The sequence below is a fragment of the Talpa occidentalis genome, unplaced genomic scaffold (assembly GCF_014898055.3).
Source record: "Talpa occidentalis isolate TD23 unplaced genomic scaffold, MPIMG_talOcc4v2.1 talOcc4.2, whole genome shotgun sequence".
Taxonomy (NCBI): domain Eukaryota; kingdom Metazoa; phylum Chordata; class Mammalia; order Eulipotyphla; family Talpidae; genus Talpa; species Talpa occidentalis.
The window spans coordinates 48,682,080-48,697,479 of record NW_023602073.1 but is presented as its reverse complement, the minus strand read 5'-3'; the positions used below and the strand labels follow the sequence as shown (position 1 = coordinate 48,697,479).

General features: G+C 44.6%; 1 protein-coding gene across 1 annotated transcript in view; it reads right to left on the bottom strand.

Annotated features, from left to right (window-relative positions):
* Positions 1-15,400, bottom strand: part of LOC119251352 (butyrophilin-like protein 2) — a 296,120-nt gene that overhangs the window by 184,637 nt on the left and 96,083 nt on the right. Inside the window, exon 11 of the mRNA XM_054698669.1 lies at positions 13,130-13,156. Within this exon, the coding sequence (XP_054554644.1) occupies positions 13,130-13,156 (27 nt within the window). The remainder of the gene's footprint in view (positions 1-13,129; positions 13,157-15,400) is intronic.

Here is a 15,400-nt window from a genome sequence, read left to right as displayed (position 1 = left end):
GGTCACGAGTGGTGTGAATTTTGAAAGAAGCTGGCAATTACTCATTGGCTACTACAAAGGCATTTTGGCGCGCACGGTGATAGTTTCAAACTCATTGGATGGTTAGTGATGCTGTCCCATTTATGGATAGGACTGCCCTCATTGGTGGCTAGGGTTGTCTGCTTTTTCATCACCAAGTGGAGTGAGGGTTGTGACTATTGAAACTATCTCTGGAATGCGGTTGTACAAGGACTAACATATCAAGATGGAGGATATACAAAATGGCAAAATCTGACTAAGCTTGGTTCCACACACAATCCTACCACAGGTATATCCACCACCTCTATTACAGGGCAGCCCGGATACAAAACGGGTTGCCCGACTGTGGGTCCTTACCCGTGAGCTTAAAAGGACTTTCCAAAACTCTATTGCAGGCACATATGAAAGGTTAATAAAAGGTTTATTTACAAGGGAAGGCAAATAAGGAAATGTACAACTCAGGGAGAAAAGTGGGAGACAACGTTTTAAATGCGTCCTACCCAATCCGCCGACCTAGAATCCCAAATGGCACTCTGAGAGCTGGCCGCAAGCCAGGAGCCCTGAAACCAAGAGGCGAGTGAGAGAACGAGAGACCCCAAGGCCCTCATGTCTGGTTTTTATACCAAACCTGGCTGCTTAACTCCACCCTCAGGTCCCAGCAACTTCCCTTTGGTGGTGACGGGATTTGTCTTTCCCAATGATTGATGGCTTTGGTTGAGTGGGGGTGGAGTCCACAAAGCCTGTATGGGATTAGCTCAGGACATCCTTTCCCCCTAACAATATGGTTATATGTTAGTCTAAACTTTATAGGTTAGTTAGAAAAAAATCCCTTAGTCTCTCTTCCCCAGGCAACATCCTGTCCTTTGTTTTCCCCAGCCCTTAGTTAATACTTCACCATATTAAACGTAGAAACTTTAGTTTGTCACATAAGTTTTTACAAGTAGTAAAATAATTGTTTAAAATGACTATTCTAAGGGCCTCCCCTGGTGGCGCAGTGGTTGAGCGCTGGGCTGTGAAGCTGCTGCAGCCTCTGCAGCACCAGCTTGATCCCTGGCCATGGGGCGAGGGTCCCACATGGCGCGCATACTCTCCTGCCGCCGCTGCTCCCTCAGCAGTGTACTTTGGTCCTTCTGCTGTTCTGCTCCCCGCTCTGGCTCTGGTGAATCCCTCTCACCCCCGTACTTCTGACTGTACCCAGGGCTTGTATAAATAAATAATCTTAAAAAAAAGAAAGGTTGTATAAAAAATAAAAAAATAATAAAATGACTATTCTAAGAATACTTTTGTTTAAGCAATTATGCCTTCTTCAAAGAATGTTACGACCTCTGTTGAAGGACAGATGAACCACTGGTGGTTCTAGAGGAAGATCTGATGATTGTTATCTTACTCCTATACATATGCTTATGTACCTTGTAATGTATAAATAAAGGATTGCTGAGACCCTCAACAAGGTGATGTCCACACCCTGATCAACTGTTTGGGTCTCCTCACTCATTTTCTGCAATTGCGCAGACACCATCCCATCCTTCAGGAACCCCTGACACCCAGGCATTTGCAGCTGGCTCGCAGCACCAAATAGCCAAGCTCTCCTGAAAAAAACAGAAGGGAATGGAGGCATCACAGTCCTAGGCTTCAAACTATACAACAAAGCCATAATCATCAAAACTGCATGGTATTGGAACAAGAACAGAAAAACGACAATGGAATCAAATGAAACCCAGAAATAAACCCATAGATTTATGGTCAACTAATCTTTGACAAAGGAGCAAAGAATATGACAAAAGAGCAAAGAAAGTTTGTTAAATAAATGGTGCTGGGAAAACTGGGCCACTACATGCAAAAGAATGAAGCTTGACCATTACCTCACACCATACACAAAAATCAACTCAAAATGGATTAAAGAACTAGACATAAGACCTGGAACATAAAATACATAAAAGGAAATATAGGCGAAACACTACGAGATATGCACATCAAAGACATCTTTACAGACACATCACCCAAAGCAGTGATAGTGAAGGCAAAGATCAACAACTGGGACTACATCAAATTAAAGAGCTTCTGCACAGCAAAAGAGACAATAACAAAAAAAAAGAAAAACCCCACCAACTGGGAGAACATTTTTGCACACAACACTAACAATAAAGGACTGATCACAAAAATCTACAAAGAGCAGATGAGACTCAAAAAAAGAAATAATGCAGCCAAAAAATGGGCAGAAGAGGGCCTCCCTGGTGGCACAGCGGTTGAGCGCTGGGTTGCGAAGCTGCCCGCAAGGCTGCAGCTCCGGTTCGATCCCCGGCTGCTCCCCGGCCACCAGAGGAGGGTCCCACATGGCGCACAGACCCTCCTGCGCCCACTGCTCCCCTCAGCAGTGTACTTCAGTCCTTCTGCCTGTTCTGCTCCCTGCTCTGGCTCTGGTGAATTCTCTCACCCTCCCACACTTCTGACTGTACTCAGTGCTTGTATAAATAAATATAAATAATCTTTAAAAAAAATGGCAGAAGAGCTAAAAGAACTTCTCCAAGAGAAATGCAAATGGCCACAGGCATATGAAAAATATTCAACATCACTTGTAATCAGGGAAATGCGAATCAAAACTTCAATGGGATACCATCTTACACCAGTAAGAATGGCACATATTGAAAAAACTAGCAAGAACAAATGTTGGCAAGGATGTGGAGAAGAAGGAACTCTCGTGCACTGCTGGTCGGAGTGCAAACTGGTCAAACCACTATGAAGAGCTGCGTGGAGATTTCTTGACTTACTAAACACAGAGCTTCCATATGATCCAGCAATCCTACTCCTAGGTATTTACCCAAATGACACAGAAACATTATTTTCAAAGGGCACCTGCATCCCTATATTTATAGCAGCACTATTTACAATAGCTAAGCTATGTTGTGAGCCAGCCGCAGTAGTCTGGGTGTCAGGGGTTCCTGAAGGATGGGAAGGCGTCGGCGCAATTGTAGAGAAAATAATAAGGAAAAGGGAAGGGGAATGAGGAGACGCAGACACTTGATCAGGGTGCTGACATCATCCTGCTGAGGGTCTCAGCAGTCCTTTATTTATACTAAGCAATTGTGAGTACACAAGCATAAGGTAGGAAGATAATAATCATCACATGTTCTTTTTCAGGAGCAGCCAAGGGTCTGTTTGCCTTTGGCAGAGGTATAACATGATTATTCTTTGTCTTAAAGAAGCACAGTTGCTAAACAAATGTTTTCAAAGTAGTTATTTACTTTAAACAATCCAACAGTTACTGTATTACTAGCAAAAAAGCCTATGTGTCTGCAACTAACATTTCTAAGTTTGCCATGGTGAACAATTAACTAAGGGCTGAGGGAAACAAAGGGCAGGAAGTTACCTGGGGGAAGGGAGACAAAGAGATTATTTCTAACTAACCTATAAAGTTTAGACTAACTTATAACTAATTGATTAAAGTAAAAAAACAGAAGGCTTTTATATAGAAATCATCATCTATAGTATATTGTTTTTATATTGATTTGATATTAAAGAACCAAGGGCCTGGAGGCAGTTAATGCCAGGCAAGCCACACTGACTCTTCCCTAGCCCCCAGCTCTCAATTAAGGGAGGAAGTCTCCTAATCTAAACAAAGAGTTTTCTCTATCACTTCCTTTATTTATCTAGTCAGCCAGTTTCCGTATTTAACTATAAGATCAAGGGGCAATTTCCTCTACCATAAGGTTGCTGGTTGTTGTTCTAAAGAACTACAAATATTTTATCAGGGGCGGGAGCGGAGATGTATGGGGAGCCGTGCTACTCATGTCGTCTGACAAAAGTCCGGGCACGGGGCAGATTTCTGAAAAATCAGGAATCTCGTTAGCTGACTCCAAGATTCTCCTCATTTGTTTATGGCTACTTTCTACTATTGCTAAAATACACATTTAAAAGTAAACCTGCAAATACTGATCAATCACTGAATAACCAATTTGATGACAAATGGCACTGCATGATACAAATATTACATTTTTCATAAAATTAGTAGTCCTCTGCCAAAAAGGCAGCAATTCAACATTTAGCCTTACATTAACCAGTGAAATAATCTGGAAACAATAGGTTGTAAACATCTACTGGTCAAGTTCTTGATACAGAGATGTGGTCTCTTGAGGTAAGAGCTAATTGGAGAAAGAAATTCCTTTACTTTAAAGTTAAAGATAACAGTTGGGTGGCAGAGGCGAGCCATGCTCCAAGTATAAGAAGATTCCTGATAAACCAGGAGACACCATAGTTGACTCCTGCTAAATTCTTCCTGTTTGTTTAGGGCTAATTCCCTGGGATGTGACAATTGGTATGGTAGCTGTTAGAGTATGCATTCAAGAATAAGTCAACAGCAATTTTGTGAATGGTTGAGCTAGTAATCACGGTAGCACAAATAACGCACTCGGAAATGGTCAATGTTACAACTACTGATAAGTCACACATTGACCATTTTTTGAGGATCAAAGGCTATAACCATCTCCCACTCCTGCCCTGATAAAATATTTGTAGTTCCTTAAAAAACAACCAGCACCTTATGGAAGAGAAAATTGCCCCTTGATCTTAAAGTTAAATACGGAAACTAGGCTGACTAGATAGTAGAGAAGTGATAGGTAGAAAACTCTTTGTTTAGATTAGGAGAGTTGGGGGCTAGGGAAGAGTCAGTGTGGCTTGCCTGGCATTATGCCCTCCAGGCCTTGGTTTCCTTATATCAAATTAATATAAAAACAATATACTATAGATGATAATTTCTATATAAAAGCCTTCTGTTTTTTACTTTAATCAATTAGTTATAAGTTAGTCTAAACTTTATAGGTTAGTTAGAAATAATCTCTTTGTCTCCCTTCCCCCAGGTAACTTCCTGCCCTTTGTTTCCCTCAGCCCTTAGTTAATTGTTCACCATGGCAAACTTAGAAATGTTAGTTGCAGACACATAGGCTTTTTTGCTAGTAATACAGTAACTGTTGGATTGTTTAAAGTAAATAACTATTTTGAAAACATTTATTTAGCAACCGTGCCTTCTCTAAGACAAAGAATAATCAATGTTACACCTCTGCCAAAGGCAAACAGACCCTTGGCTGCTCCTGAAAAAGAAATGTGATGATTATTATCTCCTACTTATGCTTGTGTACTCACAATTTGCTTAGTATAATAAAGGACTGCTGAGACCTCAGTAGGATGATGTCAGCACCCTGATCAAGTGTCTGCGTCTCCTCATTTCCCTTCCCTTACCATTTTCTCTACAATTGCGCCGACGCCTTCCCATCCTTCAGGAACCCCTGACACCCAGACTGCTGCGGCTGGCTCGCAACAGAGATGGTTATAGCCTTTGATTCTCAAAAATGGTCAATATGTGACAGATCAGTAGTTGTACATTGACCATTTCCAAGTACGTATTTGTGCTGCCGTGATTAATACTTGATTCTAGTCTCATCACTACATCTTGCATTGCTGTTACTTATTCTTGAATGCATACTCTAACAGCTATCATACAATTGTCACATCCAAGGGAATTAGCCTAAACAACAGGAAGAATTTAGCAGGAGTCAACTATGGCGTCTCCTGGTTTATCAGGAATTTTCTTATACTTGGAGCATGGCTCGCCTCTGCCACCCAACTGTTATCTTTAACTTTAAAGTAAAAGAATTTTTTTCTCCAATTAGCTCTTGCCTCAAAAGACCACATCTCTATATCAAAGACTTGGCCGATAGATCATTTTGTTTCCAGAAGTTTTTTCACTGGTTAATGTAAAGCCAAATGTTGAATTGGTGCCTTTTTGGCAGAGGACTACTAATTTTATGAAAAATGTAATATCTGTACCATGCAGTGCCATTTGTCATCAAATTGGTTATTCGGTGATTAATCAGTATTTGCAGTTTTACTTTCAAATGCGTATTTTAGCAATGGTAGAAACTAGCCATAAACAAATGAGGAGAATCTTGGAGTCAGCTAACGACATTCCTGATTTTTCAGAAATCTGCCCCATGTCTGGATGTTTGTCAGATGACATGAGTAACACGGCTCCCAATAGCTATGGAAACAACCCAAATGCCCAAAAATAGATGACTGGATCAAGAAGTGGTACATATACACAATGGAATATTATTCAGCCATCAAAAAAAATAAACACATGCAGTTTGCAGCAACATGGATGGAGCAAGAAGGGATCACGCTCAGCGAAATAAGTCAGAAAGAAAAAGAAAAACACCAGATGGTCTCACTCATAGCATGAATTTAGAAAACCAAAATAAGGGACCAGGAAAAAGACAAATTAATACAAAGTAAAAATAAAAATCAACAAGCATCTGTAAACCAGAGTCACTATGGGGGTGGGAGGAACTGGGAGAGGAAGGACTGGGGTCAAAATAAGGGAGGGGTGCAATTTTATGGAGAACATAACCAAAATGAAAATGCATACATTGTGCAAAAATGAAAAATGATGTAAGTATTATATAAAATAAAATATTTAAAAAATGATGAACACAAGTCAAACCTTATACATTTTCTAAATAGTTACATAAGTTTGAATCTAATAACAAAATCTCTGTTATGCCTCAGTAGATCAAAAAAATGACACTCACCTTATCAGTTTAATAGTTTTTCAGAACAATAGTAGGAAAAATTTCATGGACAGTAGTTGAGGATAATTCATAAAAATGACAAACATCCATCATAGAATCCAGAAGAATATCAGCATGACCAGGAAAGATGCATGTCCTCGGCTGTGACTGGAGTGTCTCCTCCAGGGCTCATCCTGACACTGTGCAGGGGGCAAAGGGACTCGCACCTAGGGTCCAGCTCCAGGTCACACAGGAGGGCATGTGGAGGATGTGGACCAGGAAGCATGAATGGGTGATGGGAGCGTCCACACCTGAGACTACTCAGCTCCACACACACACAAGTCACACTCATTTGAACAATCACACAACACAATTGTAAGTTTTTAACTATCAAGAGAAGCTCTCTTTACACGTCTCCAAAACAGACAGTGCCAATCTTTGTATCTATATTACTTATTTCTCAAGATCAGTTATAGTTCAATTGTTTATCTGTTATCCAAAAAATACATCATAAACATAAGGGACCTGGATTCCTCAGCACAAGCTCAAGTTGGATAAACTCCAGTTAATTTAGGTCACAAATTCATAGCTCATTCCCTTCCTTGTCCAAACAGTAAGAAAACCCTTGAAATATTTTCTTTATGAAAAGAAAAATGATCTCCCAGGATAAAATTCTTCCTTCCTCAAACAGGTTCAAGTCGGTCAATTCTACCCTCTGTGGCCACAGCACGAGACCTGACCTGACTGTTCTCAGAGCCATGGCAGTAAATGGGTGATGGGAGAGTCCACTACACAGCCCCATACTTACAATGTATACACTGCTTATCTTTAAATATCAACAGAAGCTTCCTTTACAAGTGATGAAGTGCTCACCTTTCCCCAAAATGAGGGGAGAGACAGCCCCAATTTTTGTATCTATCATTCCATATTAGGTATTTTTAAAATATGCTCACAATACATTTATCTATTCTGTTACCCAAAATTATATTATAAACTACATCTGCCTGGAGCCACCTGCAGCAGCCTGAGTGTCAGGGGTTCCTGAAGGATGGGAAGGCATAGGCAAAAATGTAGAAGATGAGGGGGAAGGGGAGTGAAGAGATACAGACACTTGATCAGGGTGCAGACATCATCCTGCTGAGGGTCTCAGCAGCCCTTTATTTATACATTTCAAGGAAACTTTGAAAGTGCATAAGCATATGCATTAAGGCAGGAAGATAGCAATCATCACATCATTCTCAAGAACAGCCTAGGGTCTATTTGCCCTTCTGCAGAGGTCATGACAATTATTATTCTTTGTTTTAAAGAAGGCACAGTTGCTAAACAAAGTTGTTAGAGTAGTCATTTACCTTAAACAGTCATTTTATTACTAGCAAAAAACTTATGTGACAGAAACTAACATTTCTATGTTTGTCATAGTGACAAACATAGGCTAGGGGAAACAAAGGGCAGGAAGTTACCAGGTTGAAGGAAGATGCATTGACTTTTCCCTAGCCCCAAGCTCTCAATTAAGGGAGGGATTTTCCTAATTTAACAGAAGAGTTTTTCTACCTATTACTCCTATACTAATCTCATCAGCCATTTCCATATCTAACTTTAAGATCAAGGGAAAATTCCTTTTTCTGTAAGATTGCTGATTGTTGTTTTAAGGAACTACAAATATTTCATCAGAGGCAGGGCCAGAGATTGTTATAGCTTTAAGTTTTTAGAATAGTTAATACATGACATATCAGTAGTTGTAACATTGACTATTTCCAAGTGCATTATTTGTGCTGCAGTGGTTATTAGCTCCACCAGTCACAAAATTGCTGTTGACTTATTCTTGAATGCATACTCTAACAGCTACCATACCAGTTGTCACCTCCAGGGGAATCAGCCCTAAACAAACAGGAAGAATTTAGCAGGAGCAGGCTGTGGTGCCTCTTGGCTTATTAGGAATTTTCTTACATGTGTAGTATGGCTCCTGTCAGCCACCCAACTGCTACCTTTAACTTTAAAGTAAAATAATTTCCTTCTCCATTTAGCCCTTGCCTCAAAAGACCACATCTCCATATTAAAGACTTGGCCAAGGGATGTTTACAGCCTTTTGTTCCCAGAAGTTTTTTCAAATGTTAATGTAAGGCCAATTGTTGAATTACTGCTTTTTGGCAGAGAATTACTAATTTTATAAAAATGTAATATTTGTATCACGCAGTGCCATTTGCCATCAAATTGGTTATTCAGTAATTGATCAACCAGCATTTGCAGTTTTCCTTTTAAATGTGTATTTTAGCAATGGTAGAAACTAGCCATAAACAAACAAGGAGAATCTAGCAGGAGTCAGCTAATGAGATTCCTGACTTTTCAGGAATCTGCCCCATGTCCAGACCTTTGTCAGAGGACATGAGTAGCATGACTCCCAGCATACATCCACTTGTATAAAAGCACAAGGGAAGATGACAACAGAAGACAATGGGTAATAAATACAAATTAACACACACTGTTAGGGGGAAAAGGATGTCTTAAAGCTATTTTCCATACAGGCTTTGTGGACTCCACCCCCCAACCATTCCAAATCCCATCACCACCAAAGGGAAGGTGGCTGGGACTTGAGGGTGGGGTTCAGCAGCCAGGATGGTATAAAACCAGACACGTGAGCTTTGGAGGGTATCCCCCATTTTGGGTACTCTGCCACATCACAGCGTCCAGCCAGCTCTGAGAGTGCCTTTGAGTTTCCAGGTCGGCGGATCAGGTAGGGCGCATTAAAGACTTTATTTCCCTATTTTCTCCCTGAGTTTTACATTTCCTTATTTCCTTTTCCCCTGTAAATAAACATTTTATTAACCTTTTGTGTGTGCCTGCAGTGGAGTATTAATAAGTCCCTTTTAAGCGTGCAGGTGAGGACCCACAGCCAGGCAACCCGTGTTATATGGGGGTTGCCATATAACAGTTTGGCGCCAACATGGTTTCCAAGCTTCACCCGTAATCGACCAGCCCAAATTAATTTTTCTTATGTTGGTCACCATAAAATAGGGCAACCCCCATATAACAACACAACAAGACAAATTGTTAAAACTATTACAATCTCTTTAGAGTCACACACCACTATGATGTCTGACTCCTCCCTATGTTATAAAACCCGTTTTATATTGGGATTGCCTGGCTGTGGGTCCTCACCCGCGCGCTTAAAATGGACTTATTAATACTCCACTACAGGTACACACAAAAGGTTAATAAAAGGTTTATTTACAAGGGAAAGGGAATTAAGGAAATGTACAACTCAGGGAGAAAATAGGGAAATAAAGTCTTTAATGTGTCCTACCCGATCCGCCGACCTGGTAACTCAAAGGCACTCTCAGAGCTGGCCGGATGCTGCGAGCTGGCGGAGAGCCAAAATGGGAGAGCCAATCCAAAGCCCACGTGTCTGGCTTTTATACCAAACCTGGCTGCTTAACCCCACCCTCAGGTCCCAGCCACCTTCCCTGTGGTGGTGATGGGATTTGGAGTTCCCAGTGTCTTTTGGATTTGGTCTGGAGTGGGGAGTGGAGTCCATAAAGCCTGTATGGAATTAGCTTTAGGACATCCTTTCCCCCTAACACCTATGATACAGTTAACAAGTTTGTCTTTCCCCCATTTTTTGCAATTCCCCTTATCTAGCATTAATAGGATTGATGACTTGTCTTTCCCATTTGTTGCAGCTTCCCCTCCCCTTGGGAAGAAAAAAAAAGCTGGCGCCACCGGTTTCCCTGTAGACCCTTCCCCCTCGCCCTAAGGAAAACAAGTTGGCGATCACCGTCTCTGTGCCTTGACACCTTCCCCTTCCCTTAAGATGAATGAGCTGACACCCATCCATCTCCCTGTTGAGCTGGCGCCCACTTGTCTCTGTGCGGACCCTTTCCCCCTCCCCTTCGCGGACCCCTACCCATCTCCCCCTGTATAAATACCCCTGCCCGCTGCCAAAAAGGAGGACGGTGGTTTTTTGGACATGAGTCTGCCGCCTTCCTCATTTGTCGACAAATAAAACCGCTTTCCTTTTCCTCAAACTTAGTTTCCTTTTATTGGCTGAGGGAAACTGAGGCCGGCGTTCGGTAACACCTACTGCCCTGTCTCTGTCTTCTCCTCCCACCTGAATGACTTCACTGTCCCCTGGGGGAGGGATCACACCTTCTTCCCTGCAGGTCTGGTGCTCAGGATCCTGCTTCCTCTGGCAGTTGTGGTTCCTGTGACCCTTTGCCACAGGACGTGGAAGGACTGAGTCAGCACAGGGGCACCTGGAGCTCAGGTCACAGCTCCCCAAGTCACCCCGAGTCTGAAAGTCTCTTCTTCACTCTCATCAAAATTCAGGGAGCAGTTCTCTTTCCCAAATGGTGTTGACACAAAAGAAGAACTTAGATTCTTCTCCTGAGTTCACCAAATTAACACACCACAAGATTATCACTGGTAATAGAAATTCATCAGGTCTGATAAAGTTTTATCTTTTTTAAAAAAAACATTATTTATACAAGAACCGGGGTTCAGGCCAGACTCACGGTAGGGTGAGAGAATTCACCAGAGACAGAGCGGGGAGCAGAACAGGCAGACTGATGAAACACACTGCTGAGGGGAACAACGGCAAGACAGGAGAGGTCTGCTCACCATGTGGGATCCTCGCCGGCTGGCTGGGTTCGAACTGGTGCTGCAGAGGCTGCGGATAGCTTCACAGTGTGGTGGTCAACCACCTGCACCACTAGGGGAGGCCCTGGGTCTGATACAGTTAAATGTATTTCATCCATTCCAGAATAGGAAGCAGAAACCAGAATATTAGGTTCCTCTAAAAGTCCATTACCTGCCATTTCCCCAAATATTTTGGAGGCAGAAGTTTACTAGGCAGATAGTCCAGACCCCTAAAAATAGATCTAGGGCTCCCTCCATCAGGCTCTAGGTGCCTTCAAACAAAGTCAAATTGGATAAAGTAAATTCCAGTTAATTTAGGAGAATCATTCAGAGCTCATCCCCTTACTTGCCCCCGCCCCCAAAGATTTATTTATTTATTTATACAAGCACTGGGTACAGTCAGAAGCGCAGGAGGGCGAGAGAATTCACCAGAGCCAGAAACAGAACAGGCAGACTGATGAAATACACTGCTGAGGGGAGCTGCAGTTGCTCCAGGAGTGGTCTGTGCGCCATGTGGGACCCTCGCCAGTGGCCAGGGATCGAACCAGCACTGCAGAGGCTGCGGGCAGCTTTGCAGCCCAGCGCTCAACCACCGCGCCACCAGGGGAGGCCCGTCCTTACTTGTCCTAAGAGGATAAAATCCCTATTAAATATTTTCTTTACCAAATGAAAAATGATTTCCCATGGATAAATTCACCCTACCCTAAACAGGTTCAAAATTATGTCTAAGCACAAGGCTGGCCTGACTGTTCTCTCAGCCACGACCCAGGAATCTGCACTCAGAGCAGGAGGACGAGACTCTAGCATCTGGAATCCCTCAGAGGTTTGTCCACAGGGATCCTGCAGCCCCAAGAAGTGCCCAGGGCAGGGCTGGGCAGGGAGGGGCCTCATGGGGACATGGTCTCAGGGGTGCAGGGGAGGAGAGGAGCTTCAGACCCTGGGGGAGCCCCATCCACACCAGAGCCTGAGGGGATCCCCTCCCCTGGGGGATTCACAGGCTCCCCCAGAGAAGGAAGATTGTTCATGGGCACAGAGGGCTTCTGGGGCCCAGCCTCAGGGGGCAGAGGGTCATGGACACGTCTCCTGAATAACAGATGAAGTATGGAAGGAGGGTCCCAGAGAAGGACTCAGGAGGGAAGGAGAAGATGTGGGAGCCATCAGTCATGTCATAGAAGGAGACGTCCCCATGATCATAGTCCAAGAAAACCCCCAGCCTAGGGGAACCTTCCTAAGGGGTAGGGGAGTAACAGGGTCAGTAAAGGCTTTGGAAATGCCAACCCACCTGGCAAAAACCCAGAACCCATTCAGTGGGGATGACGGAGCGTTGTATCTTGTTTTCTCATCTTCCCTCCAGACCCCCAATGCCCACTGAGTGTTCTCTGCATTCCTGACTTCTACCTCCCAGTAACAGCGCCCTGATGTGATGCCCTCAAGACCCCAAACACTGTATCCTCCTTCTATTCCATCATGATGACAGGCCAGACTCTTCTTGTCATGAGAGAGGACAATTCCATGACTGCAAGAACCTGGATCCAGAGTGACAGGCTCTGCAGAGAGAGAACCCATGTGCCAGCCTGACATAACAAGGACACACACCTCCTCACCCCAGATACTCAGCTTTATGGGGAGGGGATATGTTCCCTGAAATGAGAGTGGTGACCCCAGCCCACAGCCCCCAAGCAAGAGAAAGAGCCACAAGATTACCGGGAGTCAAATATGTCACAGGACCCCTGGAGACCCACCTGGACCCCAAGGACTGAGACCCTTCAGCACCCATGACCAGTCACCCCCAGCCCAGCTGTGTAACATCACAGCTACACTCACTCCACCCCCACAGAAGGTGTAGAGTCTGTGCCCACATGGAGAACAGAAGGAAAGGCCGGAAGCTGAGCAGCCCCAGAGAGAACAGAGTCACTCACAGGCCCGGAACTGCTCCTTCCGCCAATCTGCAAGAGACACACATGTCATGTGAGGGACTCTAGGTACTCACACATCAGGACCCGCACATAGTTTTCCACAGGATAGTGACAGAATTCACAGGGAGAAGTATTTGAAACATTTAGTTGATGCATTTAACTTTCAGATTCACACACACACACACACACACACACACACACACACAGACACACACACACACACAGTTGTTATGCTGCAAATTTCCCATGATTTAAGACCCAAAGCTTAATACTCAGGGGTGAGAGGCTGAACACCAACTGAACAGAAAGGTCTTTACCCAGATACGACATTCAAATTATACTTTTCAAGTCACCAGCCACAGGCCCATCCTGGAAACTAGGTTTTCTTGGACAGGTTCTATGGAGATGAAACACCCAGGACTGCGTGTGCTTGTGAAGAACTAACAGACCTGGATGTGCAGCTTCTCTCTGAGCCACGGGGCTTAGAGCTACAACCAGCCGAGGCCTGTGTGCGGCCTGATGCTCCTGCCTCCTGGAGGAGCAAAGGCCTGCAGAAGCCTGGAACTGTGGAGGCTGGTGGGTAGAGCTTTCCCCTCTGAGTTTGAATAATCTGTTTGTCCAACAAGGGGAGAAAAAGAGACAGAGAGAGAGAGAATAAAACAACGTGACTAAGCTGCACATGGGGGTGACTGACATGAGTGAGGAGACTCAGGACAGGGCAGCAGAGGGTCCTGCCCACTCAGGAGGGGGTGGAGAGGATTCTAGGAGGAAGAAAGACGTGCAGAGTAAGGATATGGACACACAAGGGGCTCAAATACTAGTGACAACTTTCCACAGTTTCATGTGTGGTGGAAACAAAACCATCCCTCTACACAGAGAAGAACACAAACACATTGGATTGACACAACTGTTTCCTTCAAGAAGAGCCCAGAAAGACGGAAGCTTCAAAGTAAAACCTCTCTGTATAAGCAGAATAATGACTTCAAATATGTCCATGTCCTCAACCCATGACCCTGTAAACATGTGTCCTTGGCACAGGAGAGAGAAACCTGCAGGTGGGACAGAGACAGGGACCTGGAAACAGGGATGTTATTAAGGATCATCAGGGGGAACCAATCACATGAGCCTTAACAGCCGTGACCCTGCACCTGTGGTAAGAGACAGTCACATGGTATCAGCAGCAGGGCCAGAAAGAGGCTGCATGGCAGGCTGCTGCGACCCCGCTGCAGCAGTCAGGGGTTCCTGAAGGATGGGAAGGCGTGGGTGCAATAGTGTAATGATGGGGAGGGGGAGTGAGGAGACGTAAACACTTGATTGAAAGGTCAATGCAGGGGCCAGGAATGAAGAAGCCCTGATCAAAACCAACCCGGTCAGCCTTAGTCCGGCTTCCAGCCGGGCAGTGGGCGCCGGCGGCTTCTTCTTCCCATCTCCCTTGGAGGGGCCATCCTCCTCTTCCTCCTTTTGACCCTCCTTCTCTTCCTATGGCACTTCGCCAAATAATCATGAAGAACAAAAAGACTCAGCTGTCCTGTGGATCACCAGCGCCTGACTCTTGACTCTCCCAGGGTGAGCTGTTGCCTCTAGGGTTCCTGGGATCACGGAGGTCTCTGCTTTTTATTCAGCGATCGCTACCCCCTCTTGATTTGCGCGTTCCATTTGAGGTGAGACGTCTTTCCTCTGAGGTGAGACGTCTCCTCAGGGGGACGACCAGTCCTATTTCTTGGAGGTAAAGAGGACCACGGGATGCCGCCTTCCCCTTTCACTCTCCCGCTCAATTCCTGAGGATCGGGCCAGGGACGCTGGGACGCCGGCCTCCCTCCCCACCCTCTGTTTGAGATCCTAAGAGGGACACTCACTATGGGATCAACGCCATCCTGCATCCCAGCAGACACCCCTAGTGGTGCCTCCTAAAGGCCCTTGGCCCTCTACATTTAAAGCTGGATGTGAGACCTAAACGCCTCATTTTTATTGCACCACAGCCTGGCCCAAATATAAATTGGACAATGGCTCTAGGTGGCCAGAAATGGGCTCTTTTGACCCCCAAATTCTAACAGACTTAGGCCTTTGCCATAGGCAGAAAAAGTGGCCCGAAATTCCCTTCGGGCCAGGCTGTCTTTCTCTTGCGCTCTGCCCCTTCCCTCCCTCCTGATAACCTGCCATACTTTCAAAGTCTCTCGAGACTCCTCACCCTCTCCGGACCCCTCTTCTGCGTGCTCTGATCCTCTAAATTCTCTATCTTCTCCTCCTCCAGCTCCCCAGTCCAGTCCCTCCCCC